The sequence below is a fragment of the Malus domestica genome, chromosome 17, assembly GCF_042453785.1.
Source record: "Malus domestica chromosome 17, GDT2T_hap1".
In the NCBI taxonomy this organism is placed as follows: Eukaryota; Viridiplantae; Streptophyta; class Magnoliopsida; order Rosales; family Rosaceae; genus Malus; species Malus domestica.
In genome coordinates this window covers 32,997,618-33,013,059 of record NC_091677.1, presented here as the reverse complement: position 1 = coordinate 33,013,059, position 15,442 = coordinate 32,997,618, and the positions used below count along the sequence as shown (strand labels likewise).

At 35.8% G+C, this 15,442-nt stretch overlaps 1 protein-coding gene across 1 annotated transcript; it reads left to right on the top strand.

Annotated features, from left to right (window-relative positions):
* The first annotated feature begins 10,336 nt into the window (after positions 1-10,336).
* Positions 10,337-13,793, top strand: LOC103417448 (glutamine synthetase cytosolic isozyme). Its single transcript, XM_008355635.3, has 9 exons — positions 10,337-10,676; positions 11,434-11,473; positions 11,776-11,879; positions 11,992-12,040; positions 12,171-12,365; positions 12,569-12,697; positions 12,800-12,874; positions 12,959-13,050; positions 13,160-13,793. Exons 1-9 carry the CDS (start codon positions 10,603-10,605, stop codon positions 13,470-13,472), a joined length of 1,071 nt encoding a protein of 356 aa, XP_008353857.2. The 5' UTR covers positions 10,337-10,602; the 3' UTR covers positions 13,473-13,793.
* Positions 13,794-15,442: the final 1,649 nt, after the last annotated feature.

Below are 15,442 nucleotides of genomic sequence, written 5' to 3'. Positions count from 1 at the left end.
TTTCGCCGATATTATCGTTTTTTTTTTGTCCGATATTTTTTTAACTATCCAAAGTGTTTTCGTCAAAATATCGCGATATTTTCGAAACTATCGCGATATTTTGGCACTGTTCAAATCGGAGAAGAACGCCGGAGCAAATTAACCGAATCCCTAAATCCCCAAATTCGATTTCAAAGCAAATGAACTGAATCCCTAAATCCCCAAATTCGAATTCAAAGCAAATGAACTGAATCCCTAATTCCTAAATCCCTAAAATCAAATTCAGTACAAAAATGGTGCAACATGCAGAAAATTCGAAATCTGTACAAAAATTAAATTACAAGCCGAGAAGAATATGGTAGTAGGAGCCTGGGAACGTCGTCTTCCTCACGAATCCAAGACGGCTGGGACAACGTCGTGCTCCTCACCGACGACTACGACGAATTCCGGTCCATCGTCCGGTGTCCGCTGCCTCCACTCAGTTTCTCCACAACCGTTGATTTGCGATGACGCGATAGTTACGACTCGACGACTGGGACTAACGACACGGCTTCTCCATGGAACAAGGTGGTTTAGAAGGCGGTTATGGAGTGGTGTCGACGGCTGGGTTTAGGGCGGGTGAGATGGGAGGAGCAGAGGGAGACGCGGACGAGGAGGATCGAGAGATGGATCGAGATTCGAGAGATGATGTCTGTGTGTGTGTGTGGAAGAACTGGAGAAGGGGGAAGGGAGAAGACTGAGAACAATTACAGGAAGGGAGAAGACTGAGAACAATTACAGGAAGGGAGAAGACTCAGAGAGAGAAGAGAGAGAATGAAGGATCGAGACGATTTGAGAGAGAAGGAAGGATTGAGGGTGTGTGTGTGTGTGGCACACGGTTTTGGCACACGGTTTTGTATGAAACCATGGTTTTGTGTGTGTGTGTGTGTGTATATGGTTATGTGTGTGTGTGTGTATGGTTATGTGCGTGTGTGTGTGTTATCCGAGAGAAAAAGAAAAAAACTTTGAGGGTGTGTGTGTGTGGCACACGGTTTTGTATGAAAGAATTGGAAGTGACTTTGCACAGAAGAACCAAATATTCTATCAGAGAAGAACCAAAAAATCTGCTTACTTTATCTTCTTCTCCACGTGAAGACCAAATTCTGTCAGAGAAGAACCAAAAATGCAATGTACAAAGTGTAAAATATTGTACTAATTCATTATATATAAATGATTATGGTGTGTTTAGACCTCTTTCATTAATTACTACATATTTTCTACACACACAATGTTTGTCAGCTCGCTATATAATCAACTTGATAATGTTAAATCCATCATGCAATGCATTTCCTTCCAATTTTTTGTGATAAACTAATAGATAATTGACTAAATAAATATCCTGCAAAGTTTCAATAAAAATTTCCAAGTTTTTCTTACAATTTCCGTGGTTTCCATGTAATTTTTATCGATATCGATATTATCCCGATATTTTCATCGATATTTCTGTGTTTTCGGACTACCGATATTACCGATATTTTCTTCCTTGGTATTTATGATGTCCCTTTTTCAATGATTGAATACTGCTGTTTAAAAAAAAAAAAAAAAACACATGTCATCTGTTAACCTAGTATAGAAACTTTATATATCTTGTTTGAGGTGTAATAGTAATGCTAAAACAAGCCTTTTGCAAGTGGTAGTGAGTAATTTTTCTTTTCAAAGCTAATGTTAATGAGTAATTTTTCAGTATGGCGTACTCAAAACAATGCCATATGGTAGTATAATTATTACACTCAAATAATAATATGTGTGTTATTGTTTTCATTAGTTAGTATTGTTTTATAAGTTTGACATATTGACTTGGTTGTTCAATCATAGTATTATACATAAAATGAAAACACTACATTTCGTGTTTTTTCAATGCTTAGCAACATCACTCAAAGATTGTTAGTATAGTTATTTTATAAAATAATATATTTACTTAGTAATATAGTTATACAAAATAATAGTTAATACTAAGTAAATTATTATCAAACTCGTTATTTATAAAATTTAAACTTAAAAATTTCTATTTATATACTACTATAACGTAATACAATTGACAAATAATAAAAAATTATAATCATGTGTTTTTTTTTTTTTTTTGATAAACTAAATTATAATCATTTGGTATTATTTATTTGTTGAACTTCAAGCACAAACAAAACAACCAATTGGGTCCACGTTATCACCTACACGGCCACAAGTTAGATGGGGACACGTGACCAACAACCAGACCAACGTGGATGACAAGTTCATAAACTAATGAGAGATGGGCTGATAATACGGTCTAATACACTAAGTGCTAAAATATAATTAGTTTAATTTTTTTTTCAAGTGTCTAATCAATTGTATATTATACTTATTGTATCGAACTATGTTCTTAACATGTTCAAAAATTTGTCGATTGATGTATGGGGACGATCTACTTTGACAAATATGCTATTTTATTCTATTCAATTTTAACTTTAACTCAGAATTCCAATTTCCACCATTGACCACTGACCAAACGAAAGTAATGGGATAGCAAATTTCTGCAATTTTTCTAAGTCTGAACTTGAGCCTCTTCTTCTGAAGCCAAAAATGTCAATTAAATCATACAACAAAGACAAACCACAAAGACCTAGACTTTGAACCTAGACTTTTACAGGTTGGATGTTCAAGAGGATTTGGCAAACCTACTCCCCCAACCCATATCATGAAAAAGCTTTTTTACCTATTTAGCAGTATTTATTTTTCCTTCCAATTAATACAATATCACTAGAAGAAAGAAGAAAATGCAATATTTGAAATGTATTGTTCAACATTAGCTGCAAAAATAAAAACGAAATGACTTTCATTTTAAGAAAGTTTCTCATGGCGTACTTTAATATTTTTTAAACAAAGTATTTAAATTAAGCGTTGGGGAAATATATTGGCAACGAACTCATTATTTACGAAATTTGAATTTAAGAGTTTTGACTTACAAATGAAAAAGTAGATCATTATATTGTAGTACTAAGTGACATATCGTACTTAAAGTGTAGTGATTTTATTTTGTACACCGATTTTGTATTGATTTATTCAGTCGTAAAGCTGAAAGAAAACAAAAATAAGATGAAAAGAAGTGCAAAAATGAGTTTCAAAAATCAATTTCAAATTCATTAATGGGTGGACGGGCATATGATGGGGGCGGCATGGGTGAAATTATTTTTTGGAAGGGTTGACCCGTCTTTTTCGTTGTATTTACGATGAGAGATTTGATTTTGGGACCTCTCGTAGTATTAAAAAACAGAATGACGTACATGGGGTACACACATGTTGTCATGATGATGTTTTATGTCAGTAAAATAAAGGGACGTGTAAATTTTTATTCAAATGTATCTTTTTTAATTGCATGAGATGCTATGTGATTTTATGTTCATGTCATATAAATATTTCTCATTAAAAATATAAATATATCAATACTAAATTAAGTTGATTATTATGTGACTCGGTTAAACTCCCTCCATACTTTAGTGTAGAACAATTCATTGTACTCAGAAAAAAGAAAAAAAAAAGGAGAAGCATTACAATGTGAATCCATCATGTTGTTGGATTTGTAGAGCCAATCAATAAGAGAGTGTCACATTTCTACGAGTTGCGTTGGATTGACCATAAAGTAAGGCAGTGTTTGTGTGATTTAATAAAGTGTGGGGCAAGGGGAAGGAATATTTAAAGGGAGTCTTAATGAAACATTTTTGGTACTGTTCATTTTTAATTTAAAGATATTTTTACTCTAAAAAATCACTCCGGATACTATTCACTTACAACACATTTTTATCATTTTGATTAAAACTCAAAGTTTTCAAACTCTTTTCATTAGTTTTCTTATAAACCCGTGACTTTATTAGTTTTCAAACTCTTTTAGATTCACTTCTCGCTCCGTTTTTCTGTCTCATCGTATCTATCACTCCACAATCCAGGAAAAGAACTGTGAAACAATAATAGCTTATATTTAGCTAGTATACAAATTTCTCTCTCCTTGCTAAATCTAGCGAGCGAATGTTTACTATGTTAAGTACCGAGCCATATAGCTAGCTTTATAGAATTGAAATTACGTGAATTTTCCGTTTATATGGCCACATAACCTCCTTTAACAAGGTTGTTGGAGATGCTCTAATCAACGAGGCTATATATCCAACACTTCGTAAAATCCCATTAGCTGTGTAGTTTCTTATAATTGAGGAGCGTCCGATTAATGAAACTATTATCCAACAGTGCGCACGTATGTGTTAGGTGTGTAGAATACTACCTACTACCTTAGCATAGAATCAATTAACAAATTAGACATTGACAATAATGATACTTTATTATATGTATTTTTTTTTTGAACAAGTTTATTATATGTATTTTGGACTTTCTCAGCCAGAGAAAGTCAGATACAAAAATACATAGCATAAATAAAATACATAATAAAATTTAGATGCACATAGTTTATAAATTATTTATTTTTTGTGTTTTTTATTTTACTTTTTTTACATTTTTTTTTTTAAGAAAGACGATATTCGATATTCATTTCAAACAACACAGAACAAGTACAATTTGAGAACAAACTGAGGATAGTGTGCACAGTGGGTCTCAATAAAATCTTGTCGGAGCTTTCAACTCGGTTGAAGGAAAAAGAGTGTCCCGCACGACGAAAATACCTATCCTCAAATGTCAATACATAAGAAAATTACAAAATATCCCTAAGCAAATCAGGGGGATCTTCTGCCCACAAACTTGTTAGCATTCAATCATTGCTATGCAGTGAGCGTCAATCGTGCGGCAAAGCATGTGACCATGACTTCCACATGCTGCGAAACCAGCCTGAACCATCAACTGAAAATGTCTCCAACAAAGTGGATTAGTTGGACCAAACAACCACTTACCTATGCCCGTAGAACTACTAACACAAGATCGAGGTAACTCGATGCAAATCGCCGTACATGAACATCGTGCAGACTCACTCCTAATGAAATCTAAGAAGACCTAGGAACCCTAGAGAGCAATTTTCCTGGAAGACTAGGACTAAACTAAGAAAATTAAAATAAACTAAATTAAATAAAACTCGTCCGGAGCGAACAAAAGGAAAGAATCGAGAAGGAAACCACAATCCGGCACATCCATCCAGTGGGAATGCTGGCTTCCATACACTAAATACCACAAGAACAGCTGCTAGGAGCACAGTTAATGCATCCACCGAAGCCATCGGGGAAGGTGACACCACCATGGAACCGAGTTGGCGAACGGGATCCAACCTACCTACAACACAGATCTAAAACCCACACCAAGAATACAAGCGCCAAATAAAAGAAAATCTTGAAAGGGCATGGCCCGGGTCAAGATATGGGGCATAGATCCATGGAGGAAAATGGTGGGAGAGAAGCAAGGGAGGGGAGGTTGGTAAAGGCCGGGGAGGAGGGGTCGGGGTTGGGAAGAAACTCGAGTATGGCGGGGGTAGAGGATGGATGTGATGGGGAAGAAGGGGGATAGAGAGGGAGGAAAAGCTAGGAGAGGAAGGGGAGAGGCTGCCATCGGCCCCCAGCTATAGCCAGAGATCGACAACTATGGGGTTGACGACTAGGGTTTTTCTTTTGGTAGAGAGCGTTTTTCTTTTGGGCGATGAAATTTCATTTTTTTTACAATTTTTTTTTTAATTTTGTGCAAGTTCGATTTATACTAATGTCTTTTTCTTTTAACAATTGATTATCTAATCTACTAACACTATTGGCTACTAAGGTCTAGCAAATTTCTTACACAATCCGTTAGTCCGTCATGAAATAATACAAAAATAACAAGTTCCAAGTCAATTCATTAACGAGTAAGATCGTTATCGAGTTGTCCGTTAAGAACCTAATAAGACACTAAATGACAATGCCCATTAACAAATCGCATCGTTATCGAATCATTTGCTAATAACTCATTAAGATAATGAGTTTGACATGATACGACCTATTATGATAACGAACATGACACAAAAATAACATGAACAAGACAAACGTGATCCATATGCCAGTTCTACGATCACTAACTACTTTCCTTCACCCTTTCTATAAGATGTTTTAATCAAAGAAAAGAAACTTGTTTTTTCTATCTTTAATTAAGAATTTAAAGAAAGTGTGGTGGGGCAAGGGAAAGGAGTTTAAACCTATATGACCTTATGCGATGAAAAAGGTGATTTTGAGAACGTGTGGGGCAAAGGGGTAAGGAAGATGTTGAACCTGTGACCTTATGAGTTGAAACATAAAAAGCCCTAATTAACCAAGACTTTTTTAGATTCACCTTTCCATCTCTCTGTTTTATCCTATCTACCACTCCACAATTTAGGTAGAGAACAGCGTCATGATAATAGTTATATTTAGTTAGACTACAAATTTCTCTATCCTCCTTGCCAAATCTAGCGAGCGAATGTTCACAATGTTGAAGTAGCAAGCCATATAGCTAACTTGCTAGAATTGAGACTTTGTGAATTTTTTGTTAACATGACCACATAACCTCATTTAACGAGGCTGTTGGAGATGCTCTAATCAACAAGACTACATATCCATTGCTTTGTAAAATACCTTTAGCTGTGTGGTTTTCTTATAATTGAGAAGTGCACACTTATGTGTTAGGTGTGTCGAATGCTACCTACTACCTTAGTATGTAATCAATTAACAAATTAGACATTGACAATAATGATACCTTATTATATGTATTTTGGGCTCCCTCAGCAAGACGAAGTCAGGTTACAAAAACATATAGTATAATAAAAAAAAATAACATATGTGCATCCAAATTTTATTTTATTGTATTTTATTTTTTACAATTGTTTTCACCTTGGTGCACGTTTGATTTATACCGATTTTCTTTTCTTTTAACACTTGATTATCTAACTTACTAAGCTATCGGCTACTCAGGCCTAGCAATTTTTTTGCACGACATGTTAGCCTGTCATGAAGTAACACAAAAATAACAAGTTTCAGGTAACCCATTACCGAGTCGAGTCGTTATCAGGTCACTCGTTAATAACCTGATAATAACGGGTATTCCATGAAAACGACACAAATAAGACCTCTTTATCAGGTCTAAACATTAAGCATGACAATTTCTTGCATGATCAGTTAACTCGACACGAACCGATAGGCCCCATTAACGAATCAAGTCACCTACTAAAACTCATTAAGACAATAAGTTTGACACGACACGACCCATTGCTATAATAATTATGCTATAATAATTATGACACGACACACAAACACAACAAAATACAACCTGTTTGCCAGTTCTACGACCACTCAAAACCTTCCTTCATCCTTTCTAATAGATATTTTAATCAAATAAAATAAACTTGTTTATCTATATTTAATGGGAAATGCTGGGGAGATAAAATTTGTAGGCTAAATTTAGAAACTAAACCACTTAATATTATGGTCTAGTGATATTTCTCTTCACTTGTAAGTGAGAGATCTTAGGTTCGATTTTAACCATAGGTGAATTTGAATCACATTATTACTAGCCCAATGTGCGGGTAAGCTTATTCCCTCTCCCTAAGTATAAATAATATCCGTTTGTTTAAAAAAAATAAAAATGGAAGCTAAATAACATGGAAGTCGATGATTGGTTTATTATTTAATGTTAATAAACATACTCATTTCTATTGACGACATATCATTTAGTTTATAAATTTTATTTCTAGCATTACACATATTTAATTAAGAATTTAAAGAAAAAAAAGAAAGGAAGGAAAGAAAGTTTCTTCCAGAAAAAGCCAAGCAGGCGCGTGAATTAATTAAGAAAATCTTATCATGAATCACAAAGTCACTAAGCATAAGGATCTGATTGGGAGCTCCAATGTGGACGTGGGCCCCAGGCCCTGACTGTGAACCCAATTTGCGTCATGAGCCACTTGCAATATCAACGACACGTGTCGGTGGCATTGCTGCTCTCTCGTCCTTTGCCGTACAAAAATCAATTTACATAAAAAAATTTTAACAAAACACCTCTGGTACTGTTGATTTTTAACGAAAAATCACATTTTTACCTTTAACTGGCACAATTCACTATACTTTTAAAAATAACTTTTCATTAAAAATTTTTTTTTTGAATTTTTCGTTAGTTTTCTTTTTACATAAAAGCTCTTTATGCAATTTGGTAGGAAGAGAAATACTTGGTTGGAAGGAGTAGATTATAATACAATCTCGTGGAAAATAAGTTTAACACGGAATATCACGTGATTGGGTCAGAATGATACAGTAGTGGTGTACTTGACCATTTAAGTTGCTCTACGGCAAGAGATTCTCTTCAAATGGAGAAAGAGAAAAGATTTACATGGAATATTTTAGCACATTTTGGTTTAATAATGCATTATCATTTGTAAAATTTCTTCTTATGTTTCAATGCGTTATTGTATCGAAAAGCCACGATAACGGTAAACTTATGCTGGTAGATTGCTCTCGTCAAACTTAAGAAAATAATATAGTTATCTTCAAAGTTGTTGATATTTATTCTTCACATGTCATATTTTACTAAGGAATAAAATAAAGGAAAACTAATGAAAAGAGCTTGAAAACTTTGAGTTTTAATGATAAGGACAAAATAAAGAGTAAAGTGAATAGTACCATGATTGACTTTTTAGTGTAAAAATGTGGTTTTTCGTTAAAGTGAACAGTACCGGATGCTTTTCGTTAAAGTTCCCATAAAATAAAGGAAAACTAATGAAAATTGTTTAAAAACTTTGAGTTTTAACGATAAGGACAAAATAAAGGGTAAAATGAATAGTACCATGATTAACTTTTTAGTGTAAAAATATGGTTTTTAGTTAAAATAAACAGTACCAGAAGCTTTTCACTAAAGTTTCCATGAAACAAAATGATACGCAATTCTATCACTTTTAGAGTTTTAGACACAACCGCTACTACTTAGGCTTTTCTATCGGCTAATCAATCGAGAAAGAGGTGCCATTTCTTTTATAGTTCAATATGAGTGGCCACCACCACAAATTTTGCTTTCTTGCCTAATTATTGGCTTTATCTTCCATTTATCTTCTTCTTTTGCACTTGAGAGACTACCATTCTTTGAAACTTTATTTACTTGTTTTTAGTGTTAAAATTGATTTGCTCCACCATGATCGCCGCCACTACCATCACCATCACTTCCTTAACCATCACATTTCCATGCACATCATCCCAACTCCACCATTGTAGCTGTTGCCATGAACCGGCCACCACCATTGTCGTTGTCATTACCATGATCTTCGTTTGACCATGACCACATCAATTTGCTATTATCATTCCTCTTCCACCATCACCTCCACGCCCGCCACTGTGTCACTACTATAAACTCTATTACTACCACATTCCCATGGCCATCACAACCACTCTCATTGACATAAGGCCGCCACCACCCACCGTCACCACCTCTACTACCACTACTAGCACATTTGCTAATTCAATATCTCATTATCTATTCTTCTATTCTATTAAGAGCACCCTCCTTCTCAAATTTTTTCCACTTTTTTTTTCAAATTTGCCCTCACTTTTGATACACATAAGGAGGGCAAAATAGTAATTTTGTATCTTTTGAAAAAATGACAATCATATCCCCATTTTTTTCCTATTCTACCCTCACTTTTGATACACAATATTTACATAAAGAGAGCAAAATGATAATTATGTAATATTAAGAAAAATATGCCCTTATTAAGAGATCTCATCATCATTGTCTCATACTTTTTTAAAAAAATTTAAAAACTAATCACACTCCTTAATAAAAACAAAAAAGAAAATGAAATTGTTCACACACAAAGTGTGTGCTCATCTTCTAGTATATATTAATAACTCTAGATACACATACACATTTTTTTATATATTATTTGAGATACACATTGAATTATGTATTTAGATTTGATTGTACTTTAAATTAGCAAAAAACAAAGAAGAAAATTCACAAATTATAGAAAAACATATTTTATCATTTTAGAATTTCTTATTAATCTTAAATTTTGTCATCTACGTCCACGGTTAGAGTTTATTTTTCGGTTATGAGAGCCTCAAATTTTTTCAAATTTTTCTCAATTATTATGATACAACTATCCATTACACTACGAGTGAAAGGAATCAATTGGTTTTTTGTAATATGTTTTTTCCAAAACAAATATTTTTCTCTCCTTTATATTCTCACAAGGAAAAATAAAATAAAAAATAGGTATTGTATTACAAATACAAACAAATTAGGTTTTCCAAAAGGATCGGGCAAATCATTTTCCCCTCCAATAAGACCGAAAGAAGAGTTACCAGGTGAACCATTTGTCCATATATCTCGAACAACGTGGGCCCCTCTGATTTGATTATCCTCACTCACCAACTTTATCAGAATCATAATTTCCTCTGAAACGGCAAAATAGCAAAATTATTATTATTTTTCCGCTTTTTATAATTTTAGTTTTAATTTTTAATAATTTAAGATTTCTTATACGTTCACAGCACCGGGAGACTGTACTATAAAAGAAGCACACCCACCCCTCCCGTTTACGTCTCTCTGTATACAGTCATTCACTGAGAGGATAGAGAGAGAGAGGGGTGAGAGAAAGTCTTCGTTTCCAAGTCTCTGTGTTTCTCCGGAACTATGTCGCTGCTCACAGATCTCATCAACCTGGATCTCTCAGGCTCTACTAAGAAGATCATCGCAGAGTACATATGGTCAGCCCCTCATCCTCTTACTTTCCTAATCCTCTGGTTTTCCAGACCTGGAACATGGTGATGGTATACGTATCTGTGCGTATTTTGATACGTACGCAAATGGGTTTTCTTGTTTTGGTGATTAGGTTAATGGGTTGGCTTTGCTTTTGTGTTTTGATCTTATGATCGACCGCTTGGGGCTGGTCAAATGTTTATAAAAGTATTTGTCTTTCCTTTTTTTGTGTGTTCTTTAATTTTGTGCTGTTGACCATTTCCAGTAATGGATTCTTTGAAATCCGATGGGGTTCGTTTACTTAGCTTTTTTCTTTTAAATTTCTTGTTTCTACTTGGGATAAATTGTTTTTTTTTCTTGTTTGCTTTGGTCTTGTTTAATTCGGTTGCCGAAATTCCAAGGTTTTATACTTTTGCTAAAATTGACCGACTGTTAGTTCATATATATGTATATATATGTGTATATATACATCTACAATCCCTTAAGGTAATTCCAAAAAAATGGGGATTAGTTGTGTTTTAACGAGCCGAGCCGTTATTTTGTTGTCTTAAGATTCGTAGATCAGGTATATCTTTTCTGTCTGTATCACTGTCCTTCTATTTTGGTGATGGATCTTTGCTTGATGATTGGTATTTTCTTTTCTGTTAATCACAACTTAATCATGTTACTAGTTGGGATTTATCTACTTTGATTACTTTGCTTAATGGTTTTTAATGATATTTTAAAATCTAATTCCAATGTTATAACTCTGATCTACTGGAACAGGATTGGTGGATCTGGAATGGATATCAGAAGCAAAGCAAGGGTAATTAATTTTCTCCTTCTCTTTGATCTTGTTATCTTGATACTCGTTTGGGAAGTACTTTTAAAATAACTGAAAGCGAGGTGAAAATATATTTGTAACCAGTCTTTAGTAAAAACGCAATTGAGCACCAGGTACTCCAAGTACTTTTGGAACCCAAAACCGTTTTCTGTAAAGCGCTTTCAGTTATTTTAAAAGCAGTCCCAAACGAGTCCTTGATTGGTTAATTGTTATCTTGGTTTGTTAATAATTAATTTGTTGAAATAATAATGATAATAATAATATATGTTTTTGTGTGAATGAAGACTCTGCCAGGACCAGTGAGTGATCCATCAAAGCTCCCCAAGTGGAATTATGATGGTTCCAGCACAGGTCAAGCTCCTGGAGAAGATAGTGAAGTTATCTTATAGTAAGCTCTTTTTATAATTTTCTTACCATTTTTCTCTTTAACGGTTTTATGTTGTATTGTTTATTCACGGTTATCAGTTTTGATATGTGTTCTTTTTAATGAAATGAAACAGCCCTCAAGCCATTTTCAAGGATCCATTCAGGAGAGGCAACAACATTTTGGTGAGTTATCGATGATCTCGCATCTTAGTTTTTTCCCCTTTCATTTCTGTTGAGATATGGCATGCTGTGAGCTATTAATTATTGCCTTTCCTTAAAAAGTAACAATGTTACTCAATGATGTTCGACTTAGGTGATATGCGATACCTACACACCTGGTGGAGAACCGATTCCAACCAACAAGAGGGCTGCTGCTGCAAAGATTTTCAGTCATCCTGATGTTGTTGCTGAAGTACCCTGGTATGGAATTGAACAGGAGTACACCTTGTTGCAGAAAGATGTCAAATGGCCCCTTGGGTGGCCTGTTGGTGGCTATCCAGGCCCTCAGGTTATTGAACGCGCTATATTTTCTGATGATTTAGATTCATTCTGTCATATTTTATGCTCATATGAGTTTACGTAATGCTTACATGTTGCCTGACTTTGTCATCGCTAACTTCTAAGGATTATCCGGACATATATACTTATGTGATGGTAGTTCTACTTTGTTTACACAAACATAACCTGATTATGTTGTTTATTGCTTAACAGGGCCCATACTATTGTGCTGCTGGAGCAGACAAGGCCTTCGGACGAGACATTGTTGACTCGCACTACAAGGCCTGTCTCTATGCAGGCATTAACATTAGTGGAATAAACGGTGAAGTGATGCCTGGCCAGGTAAAAGAATCAAACATATATTTTCTTGACCTTTCTTCTATGTCCTTTTTCTTCTTCTGCCCAAATGTTAAAAGTATTTCTGAATATAATCATATAATGCAGTGGGAGTTTCAAGTTGGCCCTTCTGTCGGCATATCAGCTGGAGATGAACTGTGGGCTGCTCGTTATATTTTGGAGGTAACTTAGCATACTTGTTGTATAATAAATTGCTGGTATTACTCTACGGTGTTGGTCAATGAAGTTTTGTTTCAATGCTGACAGAGGATCACTGAGATTGCTGGAGTGGTTCTGTCTTTTGATCCCAAGCCAATCCAGGGTGATTGGAACGGGGCTGGTGCTCACACAAACTACAGGTATAATGCCACTGATTAGTTGTTAAGGATTTGTGTCTGTTGATCAAACTATGTCACGGTTAGCATTGTTTTCCTATTCGATGACGATTGTAATGTGCTATGGTTTCAGCACCAAGTCCATGAGAGAAGATGGAGGCTATGAAATTATCAAGAAGGCAATTGACAAGTTGGGACTCAGGCACAAGGAGCACATTGCTGCCTATGGAGAAGGCAATGAACGCCGTTTGACAGGAAGGCATGAAACTGCCGATATCAACACATTTAAATGGGGTGTTGCCAACCGCGGTGCTTCTATCCGTGTTGGTAGAGAGACAGAACAAGCTGGCAAGGGCTATTTCGAGGACAGGAGGCCTGCGTCGAACATGGATCCATATGTTGTCACTTCTATGATTGCAGAAACCACCATTCTGTTGAAGCCATGAGCACACACCGCTGCACCTACACCCGTGCAGTTCCAAGTCCCGTCTTTCATTGAGGCTGGAAATGTGTTTTGCCAGGTCCGTTTAAAAGATCCTTGTGTGTCCTTAGCTACAAACTAGAATTAGCTTTGTCCTTTAAATTGTATTACGTTGCTATTTTCCCTATTAAAAGTGCCAAGATGTGGTTAATTGCTCCAATTCCTCATCATTCTGCCCATTGTGTTGAATAAGTGTCATTTATGAACCGTATTTTTCAAAGGGCTGGTTGGTTTTAATGTCATTTTACTTGTAATTCTTGACAAATGCAAGCCTCATCTTTTATTCTGTTCTTGTATTATTATTATTATTATTATTTTTTTTTTTTTGGAAAACTGGACATTATATTCCAGGGCGCAAGGCCAAACAAACATACAAAGAGGTCCACAAACTACTCAAGTACAAAACAAAACATTGGACCTGAACAGTACATACAAAAGAGCCCAAAACAAATTTTGGCCCCTCCGATACCGGCAATGTCGAAAGCCACCAACGCAAGCCGTCCAGCACGTCGACCAACCAAAACCCCAGGCGTGAAGAAAACCAGTGCTCCAACACCGCAGAGCATCCACGCCAGCACAAACCAATGCCCCGAACCGGTAGCAAGCAGCCAAATTCACAACCAGTCAAAGAAAGAAGCCGGTGGAAAATCCACCGACAACAGTGCCAATAAAGGCAGGCAAACAGAAGGTGGTGTATACAGAAGGTGGTGGTGTGTACAGAAGGTGGTGGTGTGTACACCCAAGTAAAAACTCTACACACCTTCCGAAGAAAACACAACCGAGTGCTGTGAAGAGAAATCAAGTATTCAACTATGCGACTTGGCGGAAAGGTGTTGAGCCCTTACATAATGGCGTGGGTTCAAATCCCGTAAATGACTAATTTAACATCTAATATAACAAAATCTATCGTTTGACAAAAAAAAAAAACACTATGCGGCTTGGTGCCCTATTAGAGTAAGGGTATTTTGGAAAAGGGAAATGGTAACTGCACTTTCCTTGTTTAATCTTGTCTCTTTTTCCTCCTACACAATTCTGTTTAATCTTGTATGTTATTTCCATCGCGAAATTAATCTATTGAGTAATGTTTCAAGGATGTTTAGTTAGTGTCATTTGACATGTCTCACTAGAATTTTGGATTAGCTATCTTGACACAAACACAAAGATAAAGTCACAAACATTATTCACCCTCACAAATTGCCACCCTTAAATGTCAATCTTGTACGTTAAATGGAAACTTCATACACATATTTTTCCCAAACTTCTTACAAACTAAAGCGGTGATGGAACTTTACACTTACGTTCATTTATTTTCTCAAAACTTAAAAAGAGCGCAATTTCTTCTTCGCCCTGGAGGTTTATATATCTGAACAGTTTATCCCTTTTCCGGCCGCCGATGACGAACCACGAAAGCTTTTGTGTTTACAACATCTTCACTTCTGCCACATATCGCCACATGCCTATGCCAAAATCCTCCTCTAACGTTCTGGTTCCTTTTCTTCCTCCCGTTCGTGTTACCATCCATGAGCGGCACACATTCTTGTTGACGAACTTCTTCGGGGACTTGTAGCTTCAGTGGTAAAGAGCGTTTATCTCTGTATTCAAGATCAGAGTCCGAACCTCTCCCGCCCTCTTTCATGTTCTTTATACCAAGAACGTGTCCAACTAGAAAACCCTTATGAAGTTTGCTTCTGTCCCCACTAAATTCTATAAGTTGATCCAATTTCCGAGATATACTTTCAATTTCATATGTATCAAGGAGTGATTTATTAGATGCAGTAACACTTTCTTTACTGCTAATGTTGGCTATATTTTCCATAGCTTCTAGCTTGTACCTGGACGGTTTATAAGCAGCGTGACAAGCCCTTCTTAAATCGAATTCCGGCATGATCGACTCGCCGTCGGAAACCGGACCGTGCTCGAACCATGCCCATGCAG